The sequence below is a fragment of the Myzus persicae genome, unplaced genomic scaffold, assembly GCF_001856785.1.
Source record: "Myzus persicae strain clone G006 unplaced genomic scaffold, MPER_G0061.0, whole genome shotgun sequence".
Lineage (NCBI taxonomy): Eukaryota > Metazoa > Arthropoda > Insecta > Hemiptera > Aphididae > Myzus > Myzus persicae.
Genome location: NW_019100470.1, coordinates 594811 through 621681, shown reverse-complemented (window position 1 = coordinate 621681; position 26871 = coordinate 594811). Strand labels below are relative to the sequence as shown.

The window sequence follows — 26871 nt, the reverse complement described above, 5'->3', positions numbered from 1 at the left end:
GATGCCGAGAGACGAATAGATAGAGATCGAGCTAGGTGGTGGCGTGTAAGTATACGCGGGACGTGGAGAGAAAAAATAATAATAATAGTAATAAACCGTCCGACGACGACGACGACGACGACACACGGTGTTCCGTACACGGGATTAGGTGGGACCGCCGAGGCGCGCCTGGAGCGCATTAAATCAATATGGAGCCTGCGAGCGGCGGCGGCGGCGGCGGAGGCGGCTGCTGCCCCTTATAGCCCCGCACGGCGTGCGCGCCGCCGTTCAGTGTACGTCCGCCAGTCGTCCAGCGCAAGACTACCGCCGCTGCAGCCGCTTGTTCACCCCGCTTACTACACACGCTCACCATACGTACGATCACGCGCGCACTCCCTCGCTCGCTCGATCCTTCACACTCGCTCGCTCACTCGCACACGCGCGCGCAACACGCCCGGCCGCCGACTGCTCTCTGACGCGCATGACGAAATAAATAATAAACAATAATACCAGCGCCGCCGCCGCCGCCGCCGCCGATCACGACTCGCGTACATTATTGTACCGTAGAACAGCGTACCGTCGTTAAGTTTGTATTATACTCCCGACGCAGGCACCACACACGCTCCGCGTACGCAGTCCGCCGCCGTACCGCTCGACGACCGACGTATACCGCTCCACGTCTCTTCTGCACACGCGTTTCCCACCGACAGTTTTCCACACACACACATCAAGGTACGTGTCCATATATTTTTTATAATACCACGATAGTATTAATTGTTTTTCAATATCAGTGGCGTGCGATAATATTATAATATCATAATGTCGAAAACACAAAAATGTGACAACTTTTTTTGCAATCTATTAGTATTATACGACACAGTACAAAACTTATATTTTATACAGGATGATCGTCCTTAATAACTGTCCGTCTTGCCACGAGCTAAAAATCCTTCAGCACGCCACTTCACTGCTATAACTCATAACATATAAGCGTTATTATTAATTTGAGATTGATATTACAATATGAATAAACATAATATGGGAACATGATGATTATTATTATTATAGACGATAGTAACGATATTATACTACAGTGGCGCACACATTAGGGGTGGGTTAAGGGGCTCACAACCCCCCCTCCGAAATGGCTTCCTCCTCGAAAACGTATTACTATATAAAAAACGCTCTTCTCCGCTATACATATATTTGATATGATAACTGCAGTAGTGTAGTTATGTAATTTCGAGAAAATCATTATCAGCAGTACAACCCCAAGGGGTTAAAATCCCCAAATTCTTCCCAAGGGAAGAAAATCCTGTGCGTTCGCTATTGAAGTGATATAATATTACGATATTAATTTGTTATATTATTACCATCGTAACGATATGGTCGTTGAGCACTTTTTCTCGTATATCTGTAAAACCCTCCGCGACGGGGGTGCTGCAGGTGCAGCAGCTTGTGAACGGGCTTGCATCCAAACCGATGGACATAAGACATTTTTGACAGGTAGGTGGGTAGGTAGGTTCGTACGTGGTGGTGCACCCTCGATGTTTAAAACCTCCGGATGCTGCAGCCGAATCACGCACACCTTTACACGGTGTGACATTTACAAAGAATTTATTTAACCCCTTCGGCATGTCCCTGCTCCCTGCGATGATACAGTGTTAACCGTGTACGAAGAAAATTTAACCAATGCACCGTCGCTGTGTGTATATTATATTATTTTATTCGCCGTCACGCACCGATCAGACTTTGTGCGAGCTAGTGTTTTTCCTCGATAGATATATATATTATATTATATACCTATACACACTGTACATTTTATCGAATAGAGATAATATGCGCGTCGGCCGAGTAGCATATTATATAATAATATTATAATATATCTTTCAATAAAATACACTGCAACGTGTGTGTAGTAGTTGATAATCGCACGTTATACTATATATAGTATATCGAATATAATTATAATATTATATTATATTATATTATATTACACGCACTTCAACCATCATAATATAAGCTTTGCATTTATTTATTTTTTTAATTTTACTTCATAATATATTATACAACATAACAGCGGTAGTCTAATTAAGGGGAAAAAGTCCGTTCGTGTATAGAGTATAGAGAGATAAAGTGGCGTTTTATCACCGTCCGAAACGATAATAATTTATAATAATATTATAACGTTTGTATAAATAAAACGTCGAGGTTAAACGGCAATGCGATTGTACCTGCTGTACGGAGGTCTACACACATAGTGTAATATTATTTAGAATTTAGATCATAATAATATCCAAACGCTATCGGCGACGATGACGTGATGTCTAAAACATCGCCATTTGTTTCGCTGCTCTTAGAACGCCACAAATTATGTATATTGACTAAACATACGTTTTTATAATATAATAATATATAATACAAGTTCTAAGTGTAACCCCCACCACAGCGATAATTTTTTTAAGGGGGTGGTTAATGTTTTATATATTTTAATTCTTAAAATCATTAAATTTATATGTTATATTTGAATACGGGGGAGGGCTCCACATTGCACTCCGTATGACTGTAGTTATAATAATATTACTACAGTTATCATAATATTAATAATATCAAATACCTATGTAATAGAACCACGCATATGACAACATATTATTTTGTAGAAATCTGAATCGTATGGTACAAATATTTTTTGCATAAATACAGCCGCGTGGGAGGAGTGTTTCAACACCCCCAAAAACACCCCCTAGCTACGTCACTCCCTATAGCCGTAGGTAATAGGTTTTCTGCACGTTGGCGAAAACATAATAATAATAATTATGTCTTCTCCTGATTAAAATTATTCTATTCTAAAATATTTACACGCTCCGATGACGACGATGACTTTGCCTAGGTCGTATTAAATAACCGTCACAACAATATTATCGTTAACGTCAAGATTCGGCCACGGTGTTAATTTTTTGCGTACACAGTTTAGGTATGGTCGATATTCTGTAAATCGAGGGAGTGAAAAAGCGTATAAACGTATAAATATATCGCGGTTTATCTGCTGCTCCGAGGTTGAGTGTATTACGACGATAAAATAATAATAATTTAACATACGCATATACCAATATATCGTAGGTAGGAGGTGCTTGCCAAACGATCAGCTCCGGCCGCGGAGAGTATACGATTTATAGTCGAAAAAAAATAATCATCAGATCGCATCGAGACACGGGATAAAAAAAAAAAAATAATAACCCGTATTTAATTAGTAGCCGCACCCATAAAACATTATACAAAGGAACTTCGAAATAATATATTATATCGTCGGTGGTTTGGCAAGTATAAAATATATCAAATTGTATATATACCGTCATCATAATGCGTCCGGACGATGGTATATTATTATTATCGAGATGCCAACAAGGATCACGATAGTGTGCGCTCTTATTATTTTGCGGCATTTTCCGCATACACTTCCACACTCATGATATTTTAATTTCGGATATCCACCATAATATACATATACGCCCCGGAAAGTTGTCCAAATCTGTTTTGTTTTGTCATGTCCCCGGTGCAGACGACATGATGGCCGAGTGCATCGTATTTATAGGAGAAAAGTACAGGAGAAAAAACTCCCTCGCACACTGCAACTATATATACTGCTGCTGTAACGCTATAAAATTATGTTATTATTATTATATTAATATCATCCACGTGTGAATATCGAGACCGACGTTGTATAATATGTATCACACAGCACAGGATCGCCGGAGTAAAAACGGTCCGAATAAATGTGTCGCATATGTTTTACTCTGTATATTAACAGGGTGATTCACCGAGCACTACCGAACACTTTTTCTTCGGCTATGCGACAGTTAACTGAAATCTGATTTTTGAAATCTTCAAAATATATACTTGAATACTATATTTTCAAATTTTTGAGATTTTTTCCAAACTCGAGGAGTGTCCTGCGGAGTGTAAGACATCTGATTCTTTTCATACGAAAATCGCCATTAATTGGGTGGATAGATTTTTCAGAAAACATTGACGAATCAAAATCATCATCCTTCATGAATACGAAAAATCCTACGAATTCGAAAAATCGGAGTACGAATACATGAATTATATTAAAGGAAAAATAGGGCTGAGCGTGTTTTGTGAACCATCCTGTACATAATATTATGTAGACTTCAGCCATATACGCACTCGGTACACAATATAATAAATATATATTATACGACATGTGTGCCCTGCGACGTTTGCGACCGTCGATATAATGACATTGTACATTATTATTATGTTATTATATTATATATATGTGTGCCACGTCCGCTGCAGCATCTGTTTGGTTCGGTTCCTGGTGGAAATATATATAACACAACAACAACAGTAATAGTAATAGTATAACGATCATGCATCGGAAGTTATGGCACTAAAAAATGTTACTTTATAGCGCTTTAATATGCATTTTAAGTGCACTTAAAAACGCCAAAAATACGCCCTATAAATGAGATTAAAAATTGAAAAATATAAAAAATTCAACTTTAAAAAAAACATTCCAATTACTTTTATTCTTTAAAATACTTTTTTTATCATAATTTATGTATATTAATAAAATGGTACAATAGGTAATAAGGTACTCACTACTCAGGTATTAGGTACCGGCTGTTTCTTTAGTGCACTTATGCTTAAAATGTTAACATAAAACTATTTAAAGATTTTTATACAACATTAGCTCAACATCAACGTGACTGGGGCGTACTTGAAAAATACCAATTCATCGCAATTTAAATCTTCGGGAAGACCGTCTGAATCTGAAGACATTTTTTTTCCAGTTGTAAAAAAACTTATTAATTTCAATGTACACGAACGTTTCCGATAAATGTCTGATTATATTCCAATTCTAATTTTAGACGTTCTCGGTGAGCGAATATAAAAAAATATTCAATAAAATGTGGTTTATTTGTGAGATACAGTATACTTACCTGAAAATAGCAAAAATTAGCAAAATTAAATTTCTTATACGACTTTGTATATCTGCAGGGAAGCGTGAAACAAATTTGTATCACACTATGTACTTATAACAAAAACAATTTGATTTCGCTATTGTTGAACTTCCGAGGCCTACAGATTTAATGATATTTACGATTCGCACAAATGTAATATTATATGCTTGTCGCGCTCACGTGATAGGTCGAAATCTTGCAGTTCCTACCCCCTTCGTGATGGCGACATAGGAGGACGTCTTTTACTCGGAGGTATATATATATATACACGATACAGAGTCTCGACGTTCCTACAACCGCAAGTAATCGAAAAAAAAACCAACATAAATAACGACTTCTGCCGATCGCAATCGTCCGCTAAAGGCAAACCGAGATGCGCAATATTCACATATGCCAACGTATATACGTCATTATCACACGGCTTTGGTACGACTCGTCGCAGACAACGTAACAGTCGCGACGTAATATTATGTTATATTATACTCGCGCTTATTATATATAGGTATACCGTTATTTGCGAGCGACGGCAGTCGTGCCTGTTATGTACACACAAAGAGACCGTGCTCCGGCTATGGGAAGTTCCGAGAAACGACTTACCGGCGTATACCAGCTCATCGGTATAATATACCAGAGGAGAAGAAAAATCTGCACACGGACGCCGACTCGGAACCTGCAGCAGCACGCGGAGTTCAACGGTCGACCGATGCGAGCACACACACGCGCACACACATCCAGCGAGTTGAGCGTATATACCTGTATCGTTGCAATATAACAATAATAATATGCGATGTGCCTGTGTATGAGTTCGCGAGAGGTTTATTTTTCATCGTACCTATAGTGATAAGTGTACCTATCCAGATGTTGGCGGGAGAGCGCGGAGTACCTTTATGCATACATATATATATATAACGGAAATAAAATAATAATGTTATATATATGTTGTTTTACGGTAGGCATTTGATAGTGCGAAAATGGACTTCCGGCTGCATGTATACAGAACATGCCCACCGCCATTTTCATTCGATTCAAAAGAGTGGTTTCCGAGTTGTTGTTGTGTGTGTGATGTATATATACAAAGGATATAATGGTTAGTCTTCAAAAAGAGTCCTAAAAAAATGCATAACAGTATATTATGTAAATGTGTAATATCGGATCTAGTATTTATTATGTCCGGACAAGGACGAGGATCCTCAGTAAACGCAAATCCGATAACTCAAAATCTAGTCCTTCAAATTACGATTTAAAATCATCAACATATTCAAAGAGTCTGCAGCGCTGAACCATTTTCGGCTCGTTGATTTACCCTTTATCAATAAGGGATGACTACGCATCAGGGCGCAGTGGCAGGGGCCGACATCACCGAACAGCCTCGAGGTGCACCTAAATGGTTTCGATTATCTATTATTTCGTCGTCAAAAAATATTTAGGTACCTGTATACCCAGTATAGGTCCATACGCACATAAATATTATATTATAACAAAATATAAAATATTATTATCTTTGCTATGAACATCGGAAGACCCGAACGTGAGCTGCTGACGCCATAATCATAAACGAGTGCCATCACACAATAATGGTGTATAATGTACGTCTGCATTTGTTGTCTGCACAGCCGTCTAAAATATACGCCAACCTATTGAATCAAATGTCATTTGTCGCGCCGCAGCGACGACGACGGTCACAAAACGCTTTTTGCAGGTATATGTAATATGTACGCGTCGGATTAAAATATTGTATAGGTATATACCCGCACCGGGGTTATTGTTGAAATTAAAACGTCTATTCATTTTGGGGAAGCCATTGTGCACCACGCCACACCCTGCGGAGCAGAACGCGAATAATAATAATAATATAATAAATACAATACAGAGGTATACCAATAATAATAATAATAATAATAATAATAATAATAATAATGGCGAGATCGCTGCCGTTATTATAGTACGATGTGTTTTGCGCGTGATATATAATATAATAATATATAAAGGACGTCACCTGTAATAATAATAATATGAGTTCGATGTATAATAATAATTTGCGATATGTCGTTGGCGTCCTGCTGTCGTCTCGCCGTCAGGCGCCTCGCCCGGACGAAATCGTAATATTTGTTGTACCCTGACGGCCTGACACTGCAGTTTATCGACCGTATATATACTTAAACCAGAAGAGACCGAGTCACCTGACCTCGGATCGGGTTTCTATAAATCGAATTTAGTCGGTAACCGATATTATGACTACCCATCGTGTTTGCGCGAGCATCACTTATTATATATATATATATATATATATATATATATATATATATATTGTGCACACGTTCGAAACGCCGATTTATCGCTACCGATATATGACATAATATCGCTCTAAGTCCTACCCCGTTATCAAGGGCGCTTTTCGACAGCAGTCGGCGGCGAATGTAATGAAATTGGTTTTCTTTTACGTTCGTTTTTTCCGATTTCCATGTCTACGATCATTGTTTATAGGGTAGTCTGCGCGAAGTGGTTCAAAGCCGAGCAAATTGAAAATCGAGTCTAGCTATAATATTATAGTACAAATATATACTCTACGAAACTTCCACAGTACGAAGTCTCTTGGGCAACAAACTTCTTATTATAGACAAATTCGTTAGATAGAATATCATAACACCACGTATGGTTCTAACATGATTATGGTTCTCAAAAATATGAATAGTTGGACAGAAAAGTTCGTTGATTTGAAGCTACATATTATTTTAATTTGGAAAGAATATTATCTATTCTAATTATAAATTATAAAAATTATCCATATTATGTTTTATAAATGCGAGATGAACTTTTTATAGGAACGGCTAATATCAGCAACTACTACACTGCAGGACCAATTTCAATAAAAGTTGTATCAATAGATTCCTCGACACTCTGAGGGCATATTCTTTAAACCCCATATATAGGTTATAGGTAGATTAGTTAAGGTTGCTAACACATGTTTTTAGTTTTGACTCACGAAAATCAAATACATTATTGTCGATATATTCTTTCATGCATTAGGTACTGAAATTAAATAAAATTTTAAAAAAATACTCTGCACGCGTTGCTATAAAATTGTTTGATAAAAGAAAATAATATTAAATTTATTATCTGGTATTCAAATGTACAACAAAATACAATGTCCTTATGTTTGTAGCTTATAGACTCGAAAAATACTAGAACGATTTCAACGAAAATCTCAACTATAGATAGTTCTAAGAGATATGAGGAAAGTTTAGAGAATGCCGAATGGTCTGAAGTTGAACCACTTTTGAAAACATATCAAGAAGTTTTATAGTGCTAAATCTAATCCACCACAGGCGTATTGTCCATCTCGGTCGAATTAGATGCCGATTTTCCCGTGAAAAAATGAACAAATATAAAATAAGGTGCTATATAAGTGTATCTCAGTTTAGTGTAGGTTAGGTAAGGTATTTCAGTTCACGGACAAAACGATGTCAGCATACTTCGCTCGCTGAACTAATTCGACCGATTAATATTTAGTCAAATAGAAAAGTTAGATAAATGGAAGTTTCGATGTGTTATATATAATGTAAATAGCATATAGCTAGATATTGTTTGAAACTGCCGTTTTTATACTTTCTCGATGTATAGTTCTAGAAGTTCTTCCATACCGTATACTTATAACTACACCTTCGAAACGATTTGAAGAAAACATCAAGTGCAGAGTTCCGGTCGGTCAAAACCGTTTTTCGAATGGCTGCAAGTTTTTTTTATCATCGGCAATGAGTTATCGCTCAATATTGATTTTTAACGAAAAAATTATAATACGCCCCTGCACCTGTGTCCTGCGACCGAACGAGATCTGATCACTGTATAATGTGCAGTCCGGTTTTCGTGTATTAAAATTCAACGTTAGTTATATTGTATAATATAATAATATAATATATCAATAAATCACAATTAGTTCAGTGCACCGTTGTGGTTGTTATTATTATGAAATTGGTTGAGTTTACATTACACTCGATTACCGCTCCAACGTAAATATAGGTTAGGTATATATCGTATTATATAGGTATTTATATATGTAAGCATATACATTTTAGACAGTTGTCGAAGTGGATTAAAATAAGTGGAAAGAATAAGAATGGAAAATATAAATTATAAAAAGTAGAGGGATGAGCCCCCCCCCCCCCATACATCTCCACACTAAAACCGCTGATAGTAGATCTAATAAGAACGAGTATACGCTCGTGCGTAGTGTATTGTTTGAATTTTAGTTTTACGAATAATTTTAAAATTGTTTTAGCTCACGATAAATATATTAACAAGGATATTTTTCAATTAAGCGCTTCTCTACCGCGAAAACGCAATTAACCCGCGTTATAACTTTCATATAATTTATGTGGGAGAACAGCAGCCACCGAACTGATAAATGTATGCACACAAGTATTTGGAAACCTCAATTAGAGCTCGCCGACACGTTATTTTTTTCCGCCGTGTCACGAGAAATTAACTCGATTAGTGTAATTACTCGAGTAATAAATGTATAAAATGATAAAAAAATAAACGCGTTTACAATGTTTCACTTGGATTAAGCTAAGCCAAAAAAAATTAGTTATGACTGTACTTTTGAAAACTTTTCAAATTAAAAATGTGTTCTTATACTCAAATGTTATTTGTGTTTATGAAGTTTACACTCGGTATACAGTAGAAACAAAAATATTGTTGAGGGATAATCAATAAAATGTGTATATTTTACTGCGATACGGCCAACTGCCAAGTATAATATTATAATATTCGTATAGTGATTGCATAAGTTTATTTAAGACGAAACATATTCTAATAAAATCGAACAATAACCCGCTGCAACGGCAAACCCTTATTACTGTACCTATAGCCTATAGGTACATATAGTTTGAAACTCTGCAGAGGATCCCTCCCGATTATACGTTTGGGGATGGCGAGTTTTCAAAACATAATTTCCAGGGCAGTTTGAACACCATTCCCCGGGGGTGTTCGAAGTGTACTTAAATTATTCAAAACAATATGCGCAACACACTTTAGCGTACAGCAAATGGACAGCCCAGTTACAAGGGTTCCTGTACGGTCATATTACATATAACATATACATCGTAACTGCAGCCACACGCGCGTATATTACCCACACGCGTATATGCGAACGGCTGGTGTGACGGAATGTCCACCGTGGGAACGGTTTCGACGGTTTCGATCCATACAATATACCCAGAACGACTGGTCTTTCGACAATTTCGATTAATTCGAACCGAAATTTTAAAACATTTACAACTGTTTACGTTAAACAGGTTGAGTGGTTTATTCGCGCAGTTTTGAACCGGTCGAACGTCACTTTTTTCCTGGCTAGAAAAACATAATATTTTATTATGTTTACACGGAACGTGGTTTAAATTACTTTTTGTCTTTATATCGTTCGACGTATAATATTTATTTTATTCAGTTTATGTAATACATCATCTGTATTCTGGTATACTAAATGTCTAAATGCATTTACAAAAGTTAGGTACAATAAAACTTATAATATTATAATATACGCAATGAATTATTAAATACTGCGCATCAAACCAATGAGAATTCATATGCATGTAAATTATTATATAAATGAATAACCATCACATAGTAATTTATAATGAATAAGTCGACTTTAAATTTAAAATTCTAGTGTAATTTATCACATTGATCATTACTCATATTACTCATTAGTTATTATCATTTAAAGTGATGACTATAAAGTTGTTGGTCAATAATTACAAAATAGCTTTGAGTTAAATCGTGTGTATATAATATAAAATATGTGTAACGGACACCAATAAAGATTTACAGTAATAATATGTTACGCTCGGACGTTTAACACTGACTGAAGGCCATTTCCTGTGAGTGACTTGAGCCGAAATACATTTATAAATTATGAATAATGATCGTGTGTACATCGGCCGTATGTATAGGTATTTAGCCAACCATTATTTTGTAATTTTTTTTTTTAAACACCCGCACATATGTTTATATATATATTATTATGTACATTGATATAGTTCAGGAGTCATAACATTTCAAAAGAACTTACGGATGACTGAACGTATACTAAAATATTAAGTACTTATAAAGTATAAAGTGTCATTTACGTGAGAATAAAAATAACTCCAAAGTTATTGGTGCTTGGTTTGATCTTATGTGGGTAGTGTTGAGAAGTTATGTTTTAATTACCCAAAGTTTTTTTAGAATATTATGTGTGTTGTATGGTATGTACGATTTTCATTAGGAATATTATTGCCCAATAACTGTATATAATTAGATATTTAGATGAGTTTGATTGTTTATTTTTTTAATATGATGAAATACTTTTGGCAACGACCTATGCGTCGTAAACTATTCACGTATAAAGCATTAATCACTGCCGGAAAACATTTTTTTTATTATTATTATTATTCAACGGTTTTACTGATTTTACCAAGGCACAAAACGTTAGCACAAATCGGCAATTTAAATTCAAGATTAATACAAAAATTAGTTAGGTACATTTTATTTATTCAGTTGAATTAATCAACGTTTTTTTTTTATTTTAATACCTATGAAACTGCAGCGTTGAATCCGAACGATGACGTTAAATTGTTTGTAGTTCAAAGTTTTAAGTCCAGATTCTATAGAATGTATACCATATATAACACTAGGTACTTTTGTTACGAAAACGTGGTTTATATAGGGTGGTTAAATAATGATAATTAAAACTTTAGGAAGGTATATGTATATTCCATGCCTGCAGACTACAGTTACATTCCCTAGAGATTTAAAAACTAATTTGGTCCAAAATACAAAACGAATTTTTACAAAACAAAATTATATTATTTAATGTTTACCACAAATTTCCATAAGTAAAAGATAATATTTGCTTGTTGACAACTTTTATCATTCTTATTTTAGTGTCTCTATTTGATGGAAGATACACAATGGAAAGCATTTAAAATCAAACGTTTATTTTTTATTGTCTAAACCAACAAAACGGATTGTTTTCATTCTTTTATTTCAAGTACACCAAATTGTTTATTTAAAATAATTGGTTGAATAATATTTCGAATAAAAACCAGTGGTTTTGATTTTAATTCAAGTTGACAATATTTTTGCAGACCCAAATACTATACCCAATAATATACCACATTAAATCAAACAATAAGTAACAACAAGAATAAGCTATATAACTTCAGCACGTATATATGTATAATATGTGACCCTTACAACGCCTCTTACGAACTAAATATATGACTTGATAATTTGATATGAATTCTAAAGGAAAATTAATAGTATAATAAAAGGTAGGAACTATTATGATACTATAAAAAAATGTTTTCCCAAGTATTTTCTTATCGTTAACGAAAAATAAGTTAGAATCTCGTTAATTATTTTTAAGATTTGAATTAAAATGTTTTTTTCAAAATACCAAAGATGGAAGAATTATAAACATAAATGTCAAAAACACTCCACATTATGAATAGGTTCTCTTGAATAATGGAAATGTGATTTTTCTCTTTTTATCTCATAAATTTGGCGTACGATATATTTTCTTCTGTTGTCTCTGGAAGGAGGTGGTTATTGCTGTCATAAATACTTCATCCTTTTCGTCTTTACCGGTCGTTAACACCGCAAAAGCCAACAAAGGCCACTGATAAAATTGATGACTCTTATTATACTTATACCTATATAATATATTTAATACACGTGCAAACACACATATATATACAGCGCGAATAAACCAAAAACTTGGCAATCATCCACCGGATGTTCTAGTAAAGATTTATACAGCACATCTTTTGGGGCGCCTCTTTTGCCCAACCTTCCAAGAAGTTTATCTTTGTGTAGGTGATAATTATTTTCAAAAATACGTTCCAGCATCATTATAACTACTACGTAGTCTTCTGCAGACATAATATAGGTCATCGTTAATTCATTGTATATTTTAAAATATACTTATCATTTTACAGTTTTCTTTAAAAATAAGAATAATAATTTTTCTTACAAATATAATAATATGCAAAATTGATCATTCATTTTTCGATAAATATTATTTTATAATCATAAATCATAACTAAAATTCAATACAATTATATATTTTAATAAGATATAATTTATTATACTAAATTGAACTAAAATAATAGGATAGTAGAATACACAGAATGTAAACTGTAGTTGAAACGTATAATATCTATAAATATTAAATTATTTGATAATATTTGATCAATTTAAATTATCATGTGAATGTTTGTTTTAAAAACTAAATAAAAATCTTAAAAATGTGTTGTACAATGAAATAATAACAACACATAATATTCATAAATTTCCTATTGAATTCTGACTACAAATGTACGTAGGTATAATACTTTTATTCGATTTATTATTCAACTCAGAATATTTAGAATGAATTAGTAATCATTTATTTCAATTCTTAAAATAATGTATGTCATTTAAGCTTACTGATTTCCGATGAATATAAATTTCCAATTATTATTATATCTGCATGTATATCATTTTCATTTTAAATTTTAAAAAGAATTAGATTTGATTATTTGACAGACAAATAAAAATCAAATGCGCACACAAAGGGAAAATACTAAATTGTATTTGTAGATAAACCCACAATAACAAAAACCGACGTTGTAACTGCACCTGATAACAATATTGTACTTGGCACTACGATTTAAGATAATTTTCTTTTGTGCTGAGCACAGACCTATACATCGCAATACCTAATAACTTTGACCAGTTAGGTAGATATATTATAAAGTCGAATTCAAAATTGTTTAATAAATTATAATTATACACATATTGGTAAAATACCACCGCAGGAAAAACTTGTAGAAATTCTGAAAGTGTATACAAAAAAATCAATATTTATCATTTACATATTTTACTTATATATATATATATTATATTATATTATATATATATATATATATATATTTATTTATGGCATTGAAATTCAATTATATTACCATACTGTTGAAACAAACTCGCTCGACACTTTTTTACTGCAGTGTAAATTGAATCATGGTTGGCTGTATATATGGAGCCAAAAAAACCCAATCGAGTTGGACTGTGCGCACTTTTACAGTAGTTTTACCATGTGCGTTTTAAAATTAGTCGCATATAGAAATGGAGCGGATTATTGGAAAGTCACATACATAACAATCGCTTTGTTCTGCGGTTCGATTTTACAGCACAAAAACATATCAACACATGGGTATTTCAGATGCGATGAGATTTTACAAAAAAAAATTCGTGTAAACAAGTAAACTCGTAAAAGTCGAATGAAAGTTAAAGCATATAGCTAGTACCTACTCGGAAAAAGAAAAACACAATAGAATAGATAAGAATTGAGTATAATGAACCTTGATTTCTGGTTGCACAACAATTTTTAAGGGTCTACGTGACTCAAAGCTTTCAAGAGTTGTAGTTATTATATTATTATATAGTTTACAAAACATCGTAAACGCGGGCTACGTGTATAGGACCCTTAAAACCTTAAGCATATACCTTCACATTTACATACGTCTACACAATGACAAGATTTTTGAATTTTAAAGCTCCGGCGTACCTATATAAGTATCGTATTATTTCTTTCACTACAACAGTAGGTTATGTCTTATTCAAAAGCCGGTATAGGTACTATAAACTTTTTCTATGCAGAAGCTGTAATATTACTGCAGTTTATAGGTATGTTATTCATTTATTATACAATTATAACTATTATAAGTGTTGTTTCGTTTTACAATCTTCTTATAACCGTTATCCTCTTGCGAAGGTTACCTATTTTATATCAATATTGTTAAATAATAAAAGTGATACGCATATAAGACATTATTATTATTATTTATTATGTTATACACAAAATAAAGGAGCTCCAGCACGTGTGTAATACATACTATATTATTCTAAACTGAATGATTCGTTAAAGTGTTATGTACATTACGCAATTTTCTTTTTATTCGTATAACTCTGATACTGACACCTACGTTATAATCACATTGTATTGTTTTGACCCATCAATATATTCTATTTGTGTTCACATAATATTATGATCGAAATGTGTGAGTCAACGATTATCAATTTTTAAATACATCAGGAATCAACATAATAGTTCTTTAGATATAAAATATAAATAATGATAAAAACAAATAAACACATTCCTGATTAAATAATAAATATAGAACAAATACTGGCATGAAAATTGTGCATGTTCACATCCTAATTAGTCAAAAAATTAGACCGTCGATTTGAATATAGAATTGTTGCTTTTCAATTAAAAACCCAACTTTAATAGTTACACTAGGTACACTAAAACAGACCAATTAATAATTCCAATGGTTTAAATTATTCCCCTTTATATTTAATTACGTATTATTTTTTACTTAATCAAGTACGTAACATAGGTACTTCTCTAGTTCCATGCCATACACAAAGAACAAAGATGCTAACTGCTAACAAACAACTACCTAATAATACACATTTACTGGCAAGTGACCGCTAATTTATAATTTCTGTGGTCAAAGTGTCATGTTCACGTTTAGGGTTTACGGAAAAACCGACTGGAATACGTACGGGGCCGCATTGTGAAACGTGACTGTTCGAAACAACGGGAAATACTAAAAGGGTTTTAGTACTTACATCACGTTCGAAAAATAAATGGTTTCTCTCCTATTTTTCAATCCCTCTTTGTGAAGGACCAATCAAAACATTTATTTGTTGTAACAAAATCTTGTAAGCCTGTTTTGGTTTTCAATTTTTCGTCAAATACACGGTCGGTCGGAACACTATAATAATAAAATATTTATTTATATCTATATGTAATATAATGTACGTATGCATATATATATATATATATGTGTGTGTGTGTATTTGTGTGTATTATTGAATGTTTAACAATAAACACAAGCCTTGCAGTACCTATTATATGTATTATTACAATACAACACACAATGTATTGGAAAATGGGTTAAATCTTTTTTTAGCCAATAAAATGAAAACATCTATGTAGGTACAAATTGGTTGATATGTCTTTATATGGACGTTTTAATAACAATTTGAGTCTGTAATATTAAAGTTTAATGGATTGATTCAATATGGTCCAACAGTCACCGAATAAAAATTTGTTATGAATTGAAAATGTGTTCGTTCACTACACATTTTAATTATATATTTTATGTTTATTTCGACATAGACTTTATTTTTAGCATGAGTTATTTCCCTAAAGAGTACTCGAGCCCAGGACATATATTTTCGAAAATGTCATTCGCAGTTGTTTATTATTTCAAACTTTTTAAAAGGGGCGTGTGGTGTCGGGTTATATGCTTTTCAGTGTTTTTCTTAAATTGTATTATATTTTATATTTGACCAAATAATATAATACAAAATATTCCATGTATTTTTCGCTTCGCTAATCACTGATTATTGATTAATACCTATGATTTGGTAATTTTACCCAATGTTTAATATTATAATTCATACTTCATAGTGAACATTTATTAATTAATAGACGATTTATCACAAATCTGTATGGTTTAATAAACATTCTACGAATTCGACATATTATATATAATATTATAATATTCATGAAGTAAAAAAAATCTGTTTGTTATGAATATGCATGATCTTTATTAATTAGCTGATAAACGTAATTACTTATTAATGACACTAAATATTAAATCAATAGTAACGAACAAAAAATTAGTTGAATATACTATATTTTTTTTATAAATTGTATTTTAATGCGTCTATAACGTCAAATTGTATGTATACCTACATAATATTACAAATTGTGTCTAAAAACTGCATAATATATGTTCCATAAAATTAATATTAATAAAAAAATAGAATCTGAATTAATTATCTTAAACACCACTCTCAAGCAACTTAGTTGGTTACATTACACTAAACCCGCCTATGAAGATAAAATATATTTTGAATTTATCAAAAATAAAATTATTTTTTCACATTTCATAATGTCGGAATTGTTATTTACTTATTTAATTTAAAACATAGTACCTAGTTATGCTGTTATCGCACGATTTATACGATATGATGTAAATTGTATGATACATTATTCAATTGCGTGTTTTTATTTTCAGATGAAGTGTTTAAGTATCATGATGGTTAGCTTCCTGTTAGTGGCCATTGCAATGGTCAGCTCTAACGAGACCGGACCGAACGAACAATCATTGAACCGTTTGGCCAGAGGAGCCAATGGCGGAAAAGGCGAGTATTCATTTATTATACATATTATGTACCTATCATTATCGTATCTCGATACATTTTATTGTATTATCACAACATGATATTCATAAAATTACGAAAAACAGAGAGAAAAATAGTAATAATGTTTTAAAACATTGTTTTAACGAACAGAAACCAACTGTCACTATGAAAAGTCACAGTGGTCCCCGTGTGACGAAAAGACCAATGTGAAGGCGCGCACGTTGACACTGAAAAAAGGCGATGCGACTTGCGAGAAGACCAAGAAGATTGAAAAGAAGTGCAAGAAAGGTACGATCTATATCCAAGATTTATTTAAGCTATAACAGCATCTAACTTTATAATGTCGCACGCGATTACTGAGGTTTTACATTTAAAACAGGTCAAATATTCTTACACGGTATATTGTAATGTATATTGTAAACACATGCACAAAGGCGATATGGATCATTTGATCTTATTAAAAACCCATTATGGAATGACCAGCAAGGTGACAAATGAATCTCTTCCCGTTTAAAAACGGCCTCGGCCACCTATAGCCACTTGATAAGCCCCGTATCCTATAAATGAGTGTTTTGTGGGTGTAACATTTTTGTTTTGAAAAAACATATTGCAATGATAACAATAATTGCAATCACCGACATAATATCCAGTACCCTCGTCTCTGCTCTTACCTTAAATAAAGTATATCCTTTTACAACCTTTCAAACGTATATAAATACAAAAACAAGCTGTTGTGCATTATACCTTATCGCATATCAGATATTATTCTTACACTGTTCACATTAAACAGTAGGAAACAACAAAAATGCAATAATTGAGTTAGTAATCATCATACTAAGTTCTTTTCAATACTAATATTTCCATAAACCATCTTAATATCAAAAAATACCAAAGCAATATAAGTATATTTTTAAAAATTACTTTTACATACTCTGAGTCATCGACATCGAACCTTGAGCAGCAGGGAAAATTCATAAGAATAAAGACGACTTCTCACTGCTCCGTGAACCGTATTTCTGGGGAAAAAATTATCAGTGATTTCTCAAAATTATATATTTTTTATTTTTGTGGTGAAATTGTGAACATATTGGTAAGCGGTAACTGGTTTCTTGTTATCACAACGGAACAATCACCACCTATCAGTTCTAATTTGTATTTCATGGTTATTTTTATAATCAGTAACCACATTCTTGTAAACATTTGACTTGAGTAGGTATACTTTCTGGTATCTACAGTATAACATGCTATTTATTTATAACCATCGTGGTTAACCGCTAGGTAACTACAAGATTCAGCCAATCACAGGCTTCACAGCTCTGAATTTTTCCCAGAAACTACGGTTCGCGGAACACGGAGCAGTTGGAAGTTAGCTTAAGGCCCACAATCTGCTTATATTGCTGTTGCTCAGCTAGTCACTTAACTTCTAAACCTTACTGGTCACGTACATTAATTCTGTAACACACACACATATTATATAGCTAAAGCTTTTAAACAATATTTAAATGCATGAATATATGGTTGTACGTATCGGGTTGTGTGTTGTTTTAGCATGCCGGTATGTGAAGGGCACGTGGAGTCAATGTAACTCGCATAACGAGATGATCAGGACGGACACGCTCAAGGATCCGTCTACTGAGAACTCAAATTGCGAGAAGACCAGACAGATCACGAAAAAGTGCAAGAGCAAGGGACGGGGTAATAAAGGTAACTATATAACACTTTATACACGGGGCAATATTAACATGAATAAGCTATAATACATATACATAAATACAGACATTTAATGTATTTATGCAGGTACCTCGCTATACGACTTAACCTTAAAATCATATTACAATATTTATGGCTGTGCGCGTAACTACATATATAATTAGTTCGAGAAAGATAATTGTTTTTAAACGACTGGATGCTATACAAATATTATATTGTTAAATCTGAAAGAAAAGAATTAATCGAATTCATTCACGAAATCCCTATTTTTTTTTTTTTTATTCGTTTCGCAAACTATAATCCCATGGCTTAAAATCTCCTGCAAAGTGCAAAACGTATCATAAAAATTGGAAAATATTCAATTTCAATATGTTGTGAACTGAAATTGTAGATGCTCAGTGGAGCAATGAATGTATTGATTTACATTTTAAAATGATGTGTTTTATTATTTAAATTTCATTATTTATTTATTTTTTGATTAAACACTTTTTATAATAGAAAAATGTTTCAATCATAAACTTCGATGCTGGTTCTGTTTGGTTTTCGTGGGTAAGGAGTCTTGAGCAAAAATATCCCATCAGTACTATTCAAAACAATCAGGAAAAAAAAAATTAAAGTCAAACAGTAATTTTTACGCAAACTCAGATTTAGATCAAATCTTTTTGGTTTTTTGTGTTCATTGAATTTTTCAGTAAATATTTTATATTAGGATATTCTATAGAAGTGACCAAATTTTCAAAATATTTTGACTATTTTGTGCTGTGTATGGATATTTAAAATGTTCTACTTTTTGTTTTATTTTCGACTTGTGTAAAATTTTGTAGTTGTTCGTATAAGGAGTAAAATAGCTTGATAATTATTTAGTACAAAGTTTTCCATTAGCTGTTACTATACTAGGTGTGAAGTCTCATGTGAATTACTTAAGATTGTAGGTACATATTTTCAATGTAAATGTCAAAGTTCAACGCCAATGGTTAATAATTGCATAATAAGAACGCCGCTGGGGGCTTACCGCTTATATAATATTGATAACCCTGGGGACTCGCAAATTATTCGTTTTGGATTGCTATGGCGTATGTTACACACAAACAATTTGATGTTTTCATATTTAGCACCAAATCCTTCTTTTGTCATAGTATTACACACATACACGCACAACAGTATAACACTAACAGACTTTTGTAAATAATTATAAAGGATAATATTATCACACGTGGTTGCGTACCTACTTATTACTTATATAAGTACATAAATTATATAATATATTCGCTAACTCACATGTATATCTCTTAAATAGTTAATATATACTGATTACTGATTAGCTATTCCGAGACAATAAACTGAACGAACAATACAATATAATGCATACGACTATATGTACATCTTGTTTTGAAAATTATAAATTGTTTGAAAAATAATTTAGGACAATTTAGGTATATTATATAGTGCACAAGACGTAATGAGACGAAACAAGATATAAAATAACATAAAAAATAATAAGTTACGTCGATACCACTGTCGTATTTCCATAAACAGAGCATCAAAACGTTCAATACCTGTTGGAAGTTTATTTATAAAAACGACAACTCAAATGTTGACTAATATGATTTAAAATATGTCAAATAATAAAATTGGTTTTAATATCTCTTCGAATCTAAAAGTGTAGTATAAAAGTTATACCTATATTATTTTTCGCTAAAGTCCGAGCTTTCTGAGACATTCCCAACATGAGTCTCTAAATAAAAATTCAGTGTGGGTATAGGTTTATATTGATATTATTATGTATATCGAAAATCGATCCCTCACGATTGAAATTGTATCATACGACTATATAAAGCTGACCGGTGGCGCTTAAAAAATTGGTGAATTATTGGTTTGGAAGGGTAATCCGTTAGAAATATATTATGCTGGGAAAATATGTTGATGGAATTAAAATATATTGAATAATATTTTGTTGGAGTCGTATTCTAAAATACATTTCTGAACTTATACTATTCCAACAAAATACGTTTCAGTTAAATAATATTCCAGCACCAGATACCAAATATAATTTTGAAAATATAGTTTTACTTACGTTCCTACCAATTATTTTCCAACTAAATATAGTCCTCCAGCCGACCCAAAATACCGCATTTATATGATACAAATTAATCGTTCATTATAATATTATATAATATTATTATATAGGTCCACCGGCCAATCGTGATTACATTTAATATTCACTTAACTGCAGTATCGCCAGCGGTTCATCGCGCATTTCGATTAACTGACTTAAATAAATTAACGATTTAATCTAACCCAACTCCAACTTTACAACTGCAGTATTCCGGTGCAGAATAAATGAAATTTCAATTATTCTGTGATTCCGGTGTGTATACTTGGCAATCGATAGTCACTGCAGAGTGCGGATGTTCGTTCGTTTCGTTTCCGTAATCACAAAATATTTCCGTCATCTGCATCATATACAATTAATATTATATATTTATAAAATATCCAATACTTCCATAAACCCAAGAAATCGATCGATAAAAATAATTGTTTCGAAATATTTTGCCTCTACATATGTGTATCAATAAAATATATACCTACTGATTCGCATTATTTCGTTCATTATTCATATAGATTTTAAACTTTAAAGTGTAATAGATTTTTTCTATAACAGATTAACAGAGTAATTATTATTGGTCAAATTAAAACATATAATAGCTGTAGACAATACTGTATAATATGTATATTGTACAGCCAAAAATGTGAAGGTGAGACCAGGGGGACTTACACGTTACATGTCTTCATAACAGCACTTCTGTAGGGGCCCCTAAATTGGATTAACACCAAGGCCTCCAAATCTCTAATTCCGGCACTGCTGATATATCGGATATGCTCTTCACTAAGTAAGCACTACTAAGTTCACTCCAATTTTTTCTTTAATATCTTAGGTATCAACTTGAAATTGTTTATATTACGTCTTATGGAGATATTAACTTCAACTTTTCAAATGAGATCCTCCTATTTTCTTAAAAACAGAAAGCACTCCTTAAGTAGGTACTAAAAAACCTCAACAAAATTGTAAGTATAAAGTACAATTAAAAATTCCAAAAATCAAAATTTGAAAAAAAAATGAAGGTTAGGTTCTGAATTATTCAGTATAAAAAGTAGAACACAAATAGCTGATAAGTATAATTAAGGAACTACAAAATAACTCTTATTGTTCTAATCAATATTACTTTTTTTCTTTAATATATAACTAATTATATATACCTAATATCTAAATTTAACATTTTTGTTTAAAAAAATTATAGTTACAAAAGAATAAGTATTTATAAGTTATTACTTACTACCTATACGTATAGATATAGTTTGTTTATTAATTTTATATCTGTCAATTATTTTTGATACGCTGTGTACATATTATTATACTCGGCCGGATGTCCGTCCATACCTTCCCGGGAATGGTATCATCATGATAAACACAAATGATGGTAAGGGTAGGCTATTGGGGGAGCACAATATTCTTATGTATATTTTGAATAAATGTGAGACTTGGCAGTATTTTACATATTATTAAATAATGCAATCGCACCATGTATTGCGTACCTTTAATTTTGATTATTTACTATTTATTATTGTTGAGATCGACTAAAAAATTCGTTTGGGGAATTTATCCCTCGATCAGGGGGGATTTCACTCGAATATACACGACCATGGTCAAACCATAAAATATAATATATCTGTACAATTGTTTGCGTATGTGAGTATATATTCATATCATGACGTACGGTGTGTCGACCCAAAAATACGCATCACGTATGGAACACGATAATTAGCCTATCGGGAATTTGGCTATCCAGTATCTCATTGCTGCAGAATATCGCCGTATACGAGTATAATATATGTATTGCAGAAAAAAACGACAAATTTATTGCACCGGAGGGCAACGTTTTTTATATTCTCTTATTATCTGTTTGAATATTTAATTTTCTGCAATTTTGATGAAAATAATAATCGATTATGATTTATAAACTATATTTGTGTACCTGTATGGCTGGATGTGGAATTGGCATATTTTGCTATCTCCGGATAACATTGCAATAATGCAATCGGTTCAATTATTTGATATAAAATATACATTGTTAATTTCATGAAACACCAAAACAACCTATAAATATGCCACAATTCTTCGTTGCGATCAGTCTTTTGGTGCTAAGGGTTGAACAAATTCAAAAAAGTTTAGTTAAAAAATATTTATTATTTGCCATGAAATGTGTTCAATAAATAAGCACAATTTGGGACTACCTATAAAATAATATTATTCCAGCAACGACAAGTAGTTGGACGAAAGCCGAGAAATGTCACCGCTCATTAACACATACTGTAATAGTACATAATAATAGTATGTTAAGTGTGACTTCGCGATTATATACATTTTATAAATGTAATAATATACATTCGTCAACTATGCTCAACCCCATTTTTTCATATTTAACATTGAATTTATTTAAATTCTGTTTTTTGAAATTTTCGTAACTGTACGTGAAGACTATATTTGTAAAATCTTAGGATATTTGTACTACTTAAGAGGAGTATTCTGTGGCGGTACACAAACTTATGTTTTAAAATGAGAACCCTTTTTTTACTGTAAATTATTTTGTGAATAACCTTTACTAATAATGTTGACATACTTAGTTCAAAAGTCAAACGAGTAGTTTTTCAGTTATTAAAATGTTTACCCGTACTTAAGATAAAAGTCCTAAAAAATGGTTTTACAAAAAATAAAATAGATTTAATATTGAATCTGGTGTTTTATGATCTTGAAACATTTTCACAAATTATATGTGACGATAGATTACCATTAAGCCATTCTTGTATCTTCCAGACCCACTATCATGGACCTATATTACCCTTAGAACACAAAGTTAAATAAATCAAAAACTACTCGTTTGAATTTTGATTTTGATACTACAAAATTTTCAAAAAATTCATAATTTAAAAAAGGGAGGTTCTCATTTGACAAATTGAAAGTTTATATTTCCACAGGAAACTATTTTAGTAAATAAGAAAAAATATCAAGAATTTGAAAATATCGTATTTAAGTACCTATATGTATATTAAAAAATTTTAAAAGCAGGTTTTTAATAACAGCACTATTGAAGAAAAGAGGGGTGAGAATTCTTGGCGAATGTACAAGATACCCATTCAATGTACATTGCATCCTGTAAGTACATAATATCGAACCATTTTAACCATGAAACACTCCCATACGGGCGATACGGAGCACATGCGTCGCTTATTTTTAGCGGTAACACGATCTTCGGTCGTATAATCCTTCGTTAATTAACGACTCAGCTGTTTCCTGCTCCTCGGAGCGAGTGACATCGCAAACACGCTTAAACAATTATAGTACATATACACATCACGTACACGTTGTGTTTCAACTGTACAAAATCGTCGTTCTGTTAAGAATTTCCGTCGACCGTGCATAGTATACCTATAAGGTAAATAGGTTTATTTATTAATGTTACCTATGTCGTGTATATGGTGTATCCACCATCCGGTATACTTGATAATTATTTAAATAACATGGTTTAGACTTTAAACAATAGAATAAAATCGATGGTATTTATTATGATTACGCGCAGGCGCCATCCGTATTTTATTTTTTAAATCTAAAATATTCGCGCCACTTATACGCACTCGCTTAACGGCCTAAGCTGAAACGATACATAACGTATATGCGATAAATCGAGGTATACAGACAAATGTTTCCAGACGTTAAAGAAACGAGATATGAACGTTTATGTAAATATAATAATATTGTACAATGCACATATTATATTCGTCGTAGATTTCAATTTTTTTCTTTGTCACCGCAAACCGTGAAAATTCCTGGTAAACTTATTCCCACCGTACTCTATATTATATTATAGTATGTTCTGTGGCGATGCAGCGAACAAAAATGTTGCAGGAGCACAAAATAACGTTTAGAATGAATAGGTACTATATAATATTATATACTACACAAAACCAAGAAAAGTGACGACTGAGAAGGTACTCTTGCTCTTTGTTATAACTTATTTGTATTGAATCCCGCTATTGTATTAAGTGTATAAAATAAAAAATTCTGCGTATCACCTATGCATTGCACATGGAAGCCGTATGTAAGGGAACAAGGGTTGATAAGATATGGCAGGGATACGTGTTTAAAAAATATTTGACTCTAAAAAATTTAAAATATCTGTGAAGCAATTCGTATATGAGTAGTTTAAAATATTTTTAAAATGTACCTATAACAGTTAATGTATGCAATAACTGTAGTACCTTCATAGTTCATATTATTATTAAAAAAAAAACCCCCAATAAACTTAATTTAATCTATTTCTATAGTAGACTAATACTTACGATAATATTAGTATAACAATGATATGCATATTTTTTTAAGATTATTGGGAGTGGATTGGTCGAAGTACTCTGCAGGAGCTCCTGAAATGATGATAAACCCTCACATAACGAATATGACGTACCTACCGTACATCTAGTTCTAAGTTGTCATATACTCTTATGTATTTGTGTACGGCATTTAACTCATGCTATGTTTTTTTTTTTTTTGTTTCACAGGTAACAAGCAAGCACGCAACAGGCAATAAGCACGCAAATTCGTCATGAACACACGCAAACCAACAAGCGCGTAAACGTGTATAACAAAAAACCAAAAAAATACAAAATACAAAAAAATTTCCGTCTTGTCATCTCCTCTCCTTCCTTGTCCGTCGTGTGTGTAATCGTTCAAAATATAACATTCAACCCATCCCCTTCGTCACATCCGACTTCAATGATTTTGCTTTAATCGTATACAATATATACATAATAATAATTAAGTTAACTATAATTATAATATTACTTATATACATATATAATATAAATCAATATATATATTTTGATTATATTATATATTAAAATGATAATATTAATATCTATGTACCTATATTATAATATATTATGAACGATGAACAAAGTGTTTTCGTACCTTAGGGTTAATTTTCTAGATCGTAAACATTAAAAAAAATTACATTAAAAACTTCAAACGAACAAATTTAAGATCAAATCAATATATTATTATATTATACTCTCACGATTATTATTATAACTATAATTATTTTTATTATTTTTACTACTCATATATTATATTATATAGCAGTGAATTTTAATAGATATATAATAATAATAATAACGTTATTATCTATTCTCGGTGTTTATTTAGAGTCATGATATAATATTATACTGTATAAAAATCATGATAAAATACGCTTCATTCCAAAAGTTCAAACGATATATAAACAATATTTTAGAGCGGTCTTCTGTCGCTGCATTTTAATTATCATTATCATTATTATTATTATTATTATTATTATTATTATTATTATTATTATCATCATTATACTATTATTATCATAATTATATTTTTTTTTTTTTTTATCATTAATATATATTATTATATATTATATTGTATACTTGATGTACGATTAGTTTATATAAGTTGTTTTTATAGGCTTCATTTGTCTAGAGTAGGGGATATAAGAAATATTCCTGACTTTGATTCTTCTAATTTTAGCAGCGCATGATTTTGTAAAACCAATAAAAAATTTTCAAAAAAACAAAAACAATTTTTTTATTTTAAATAGTCAAGAATTTTTTCTTAACATTGTATAGCACATGATTTATTGTAATACCAACCACAGCTGCTGCAACTGGAAGACATAAAATATTATATCATTCAACAGACGTACTTAACGCGTGAGACATTTTTCATATCGTATTCTATTAATATGATATCAAGTTATTTTTACACAATTGGCATCGTAAATATTCGTAATCGACCGATTAATTACGAATTGTAGTTAATTATTTATTATTTTTATACCATTTTCCAGCCATAAAAAAATACTTTCTATGA

At 31.9% G+C, this 26871-nt stretch overlaps 1 protein-coding gene across 1 annotated transcript; it reads left to right on the top strand.

Annotated features, from left to right (window-relative positions):
• Positions 1-268: 268 nt before the first annotated feature.
• Positions 269-25983, top strand: LOC111040821. The gene is made up of 5 exons (XM_022324905.1): positions 269-711; positions 17087-17213; positions 17364-17501; positions 18762-18917; positions 25536-25983. The coding sequence occupies exons 2-5, from the start codon at positions 17087-17089 to the stop codon at positions 25562-25564; spliced, it is 450 nt and encodes a 149-aa protein (XP_022180597.1). The 5' UTR covers positions 269-711; the 3' UTR covers positions 25565-25983.
• Positions 25984-26871: the final 888 nt, after the last annotated feature.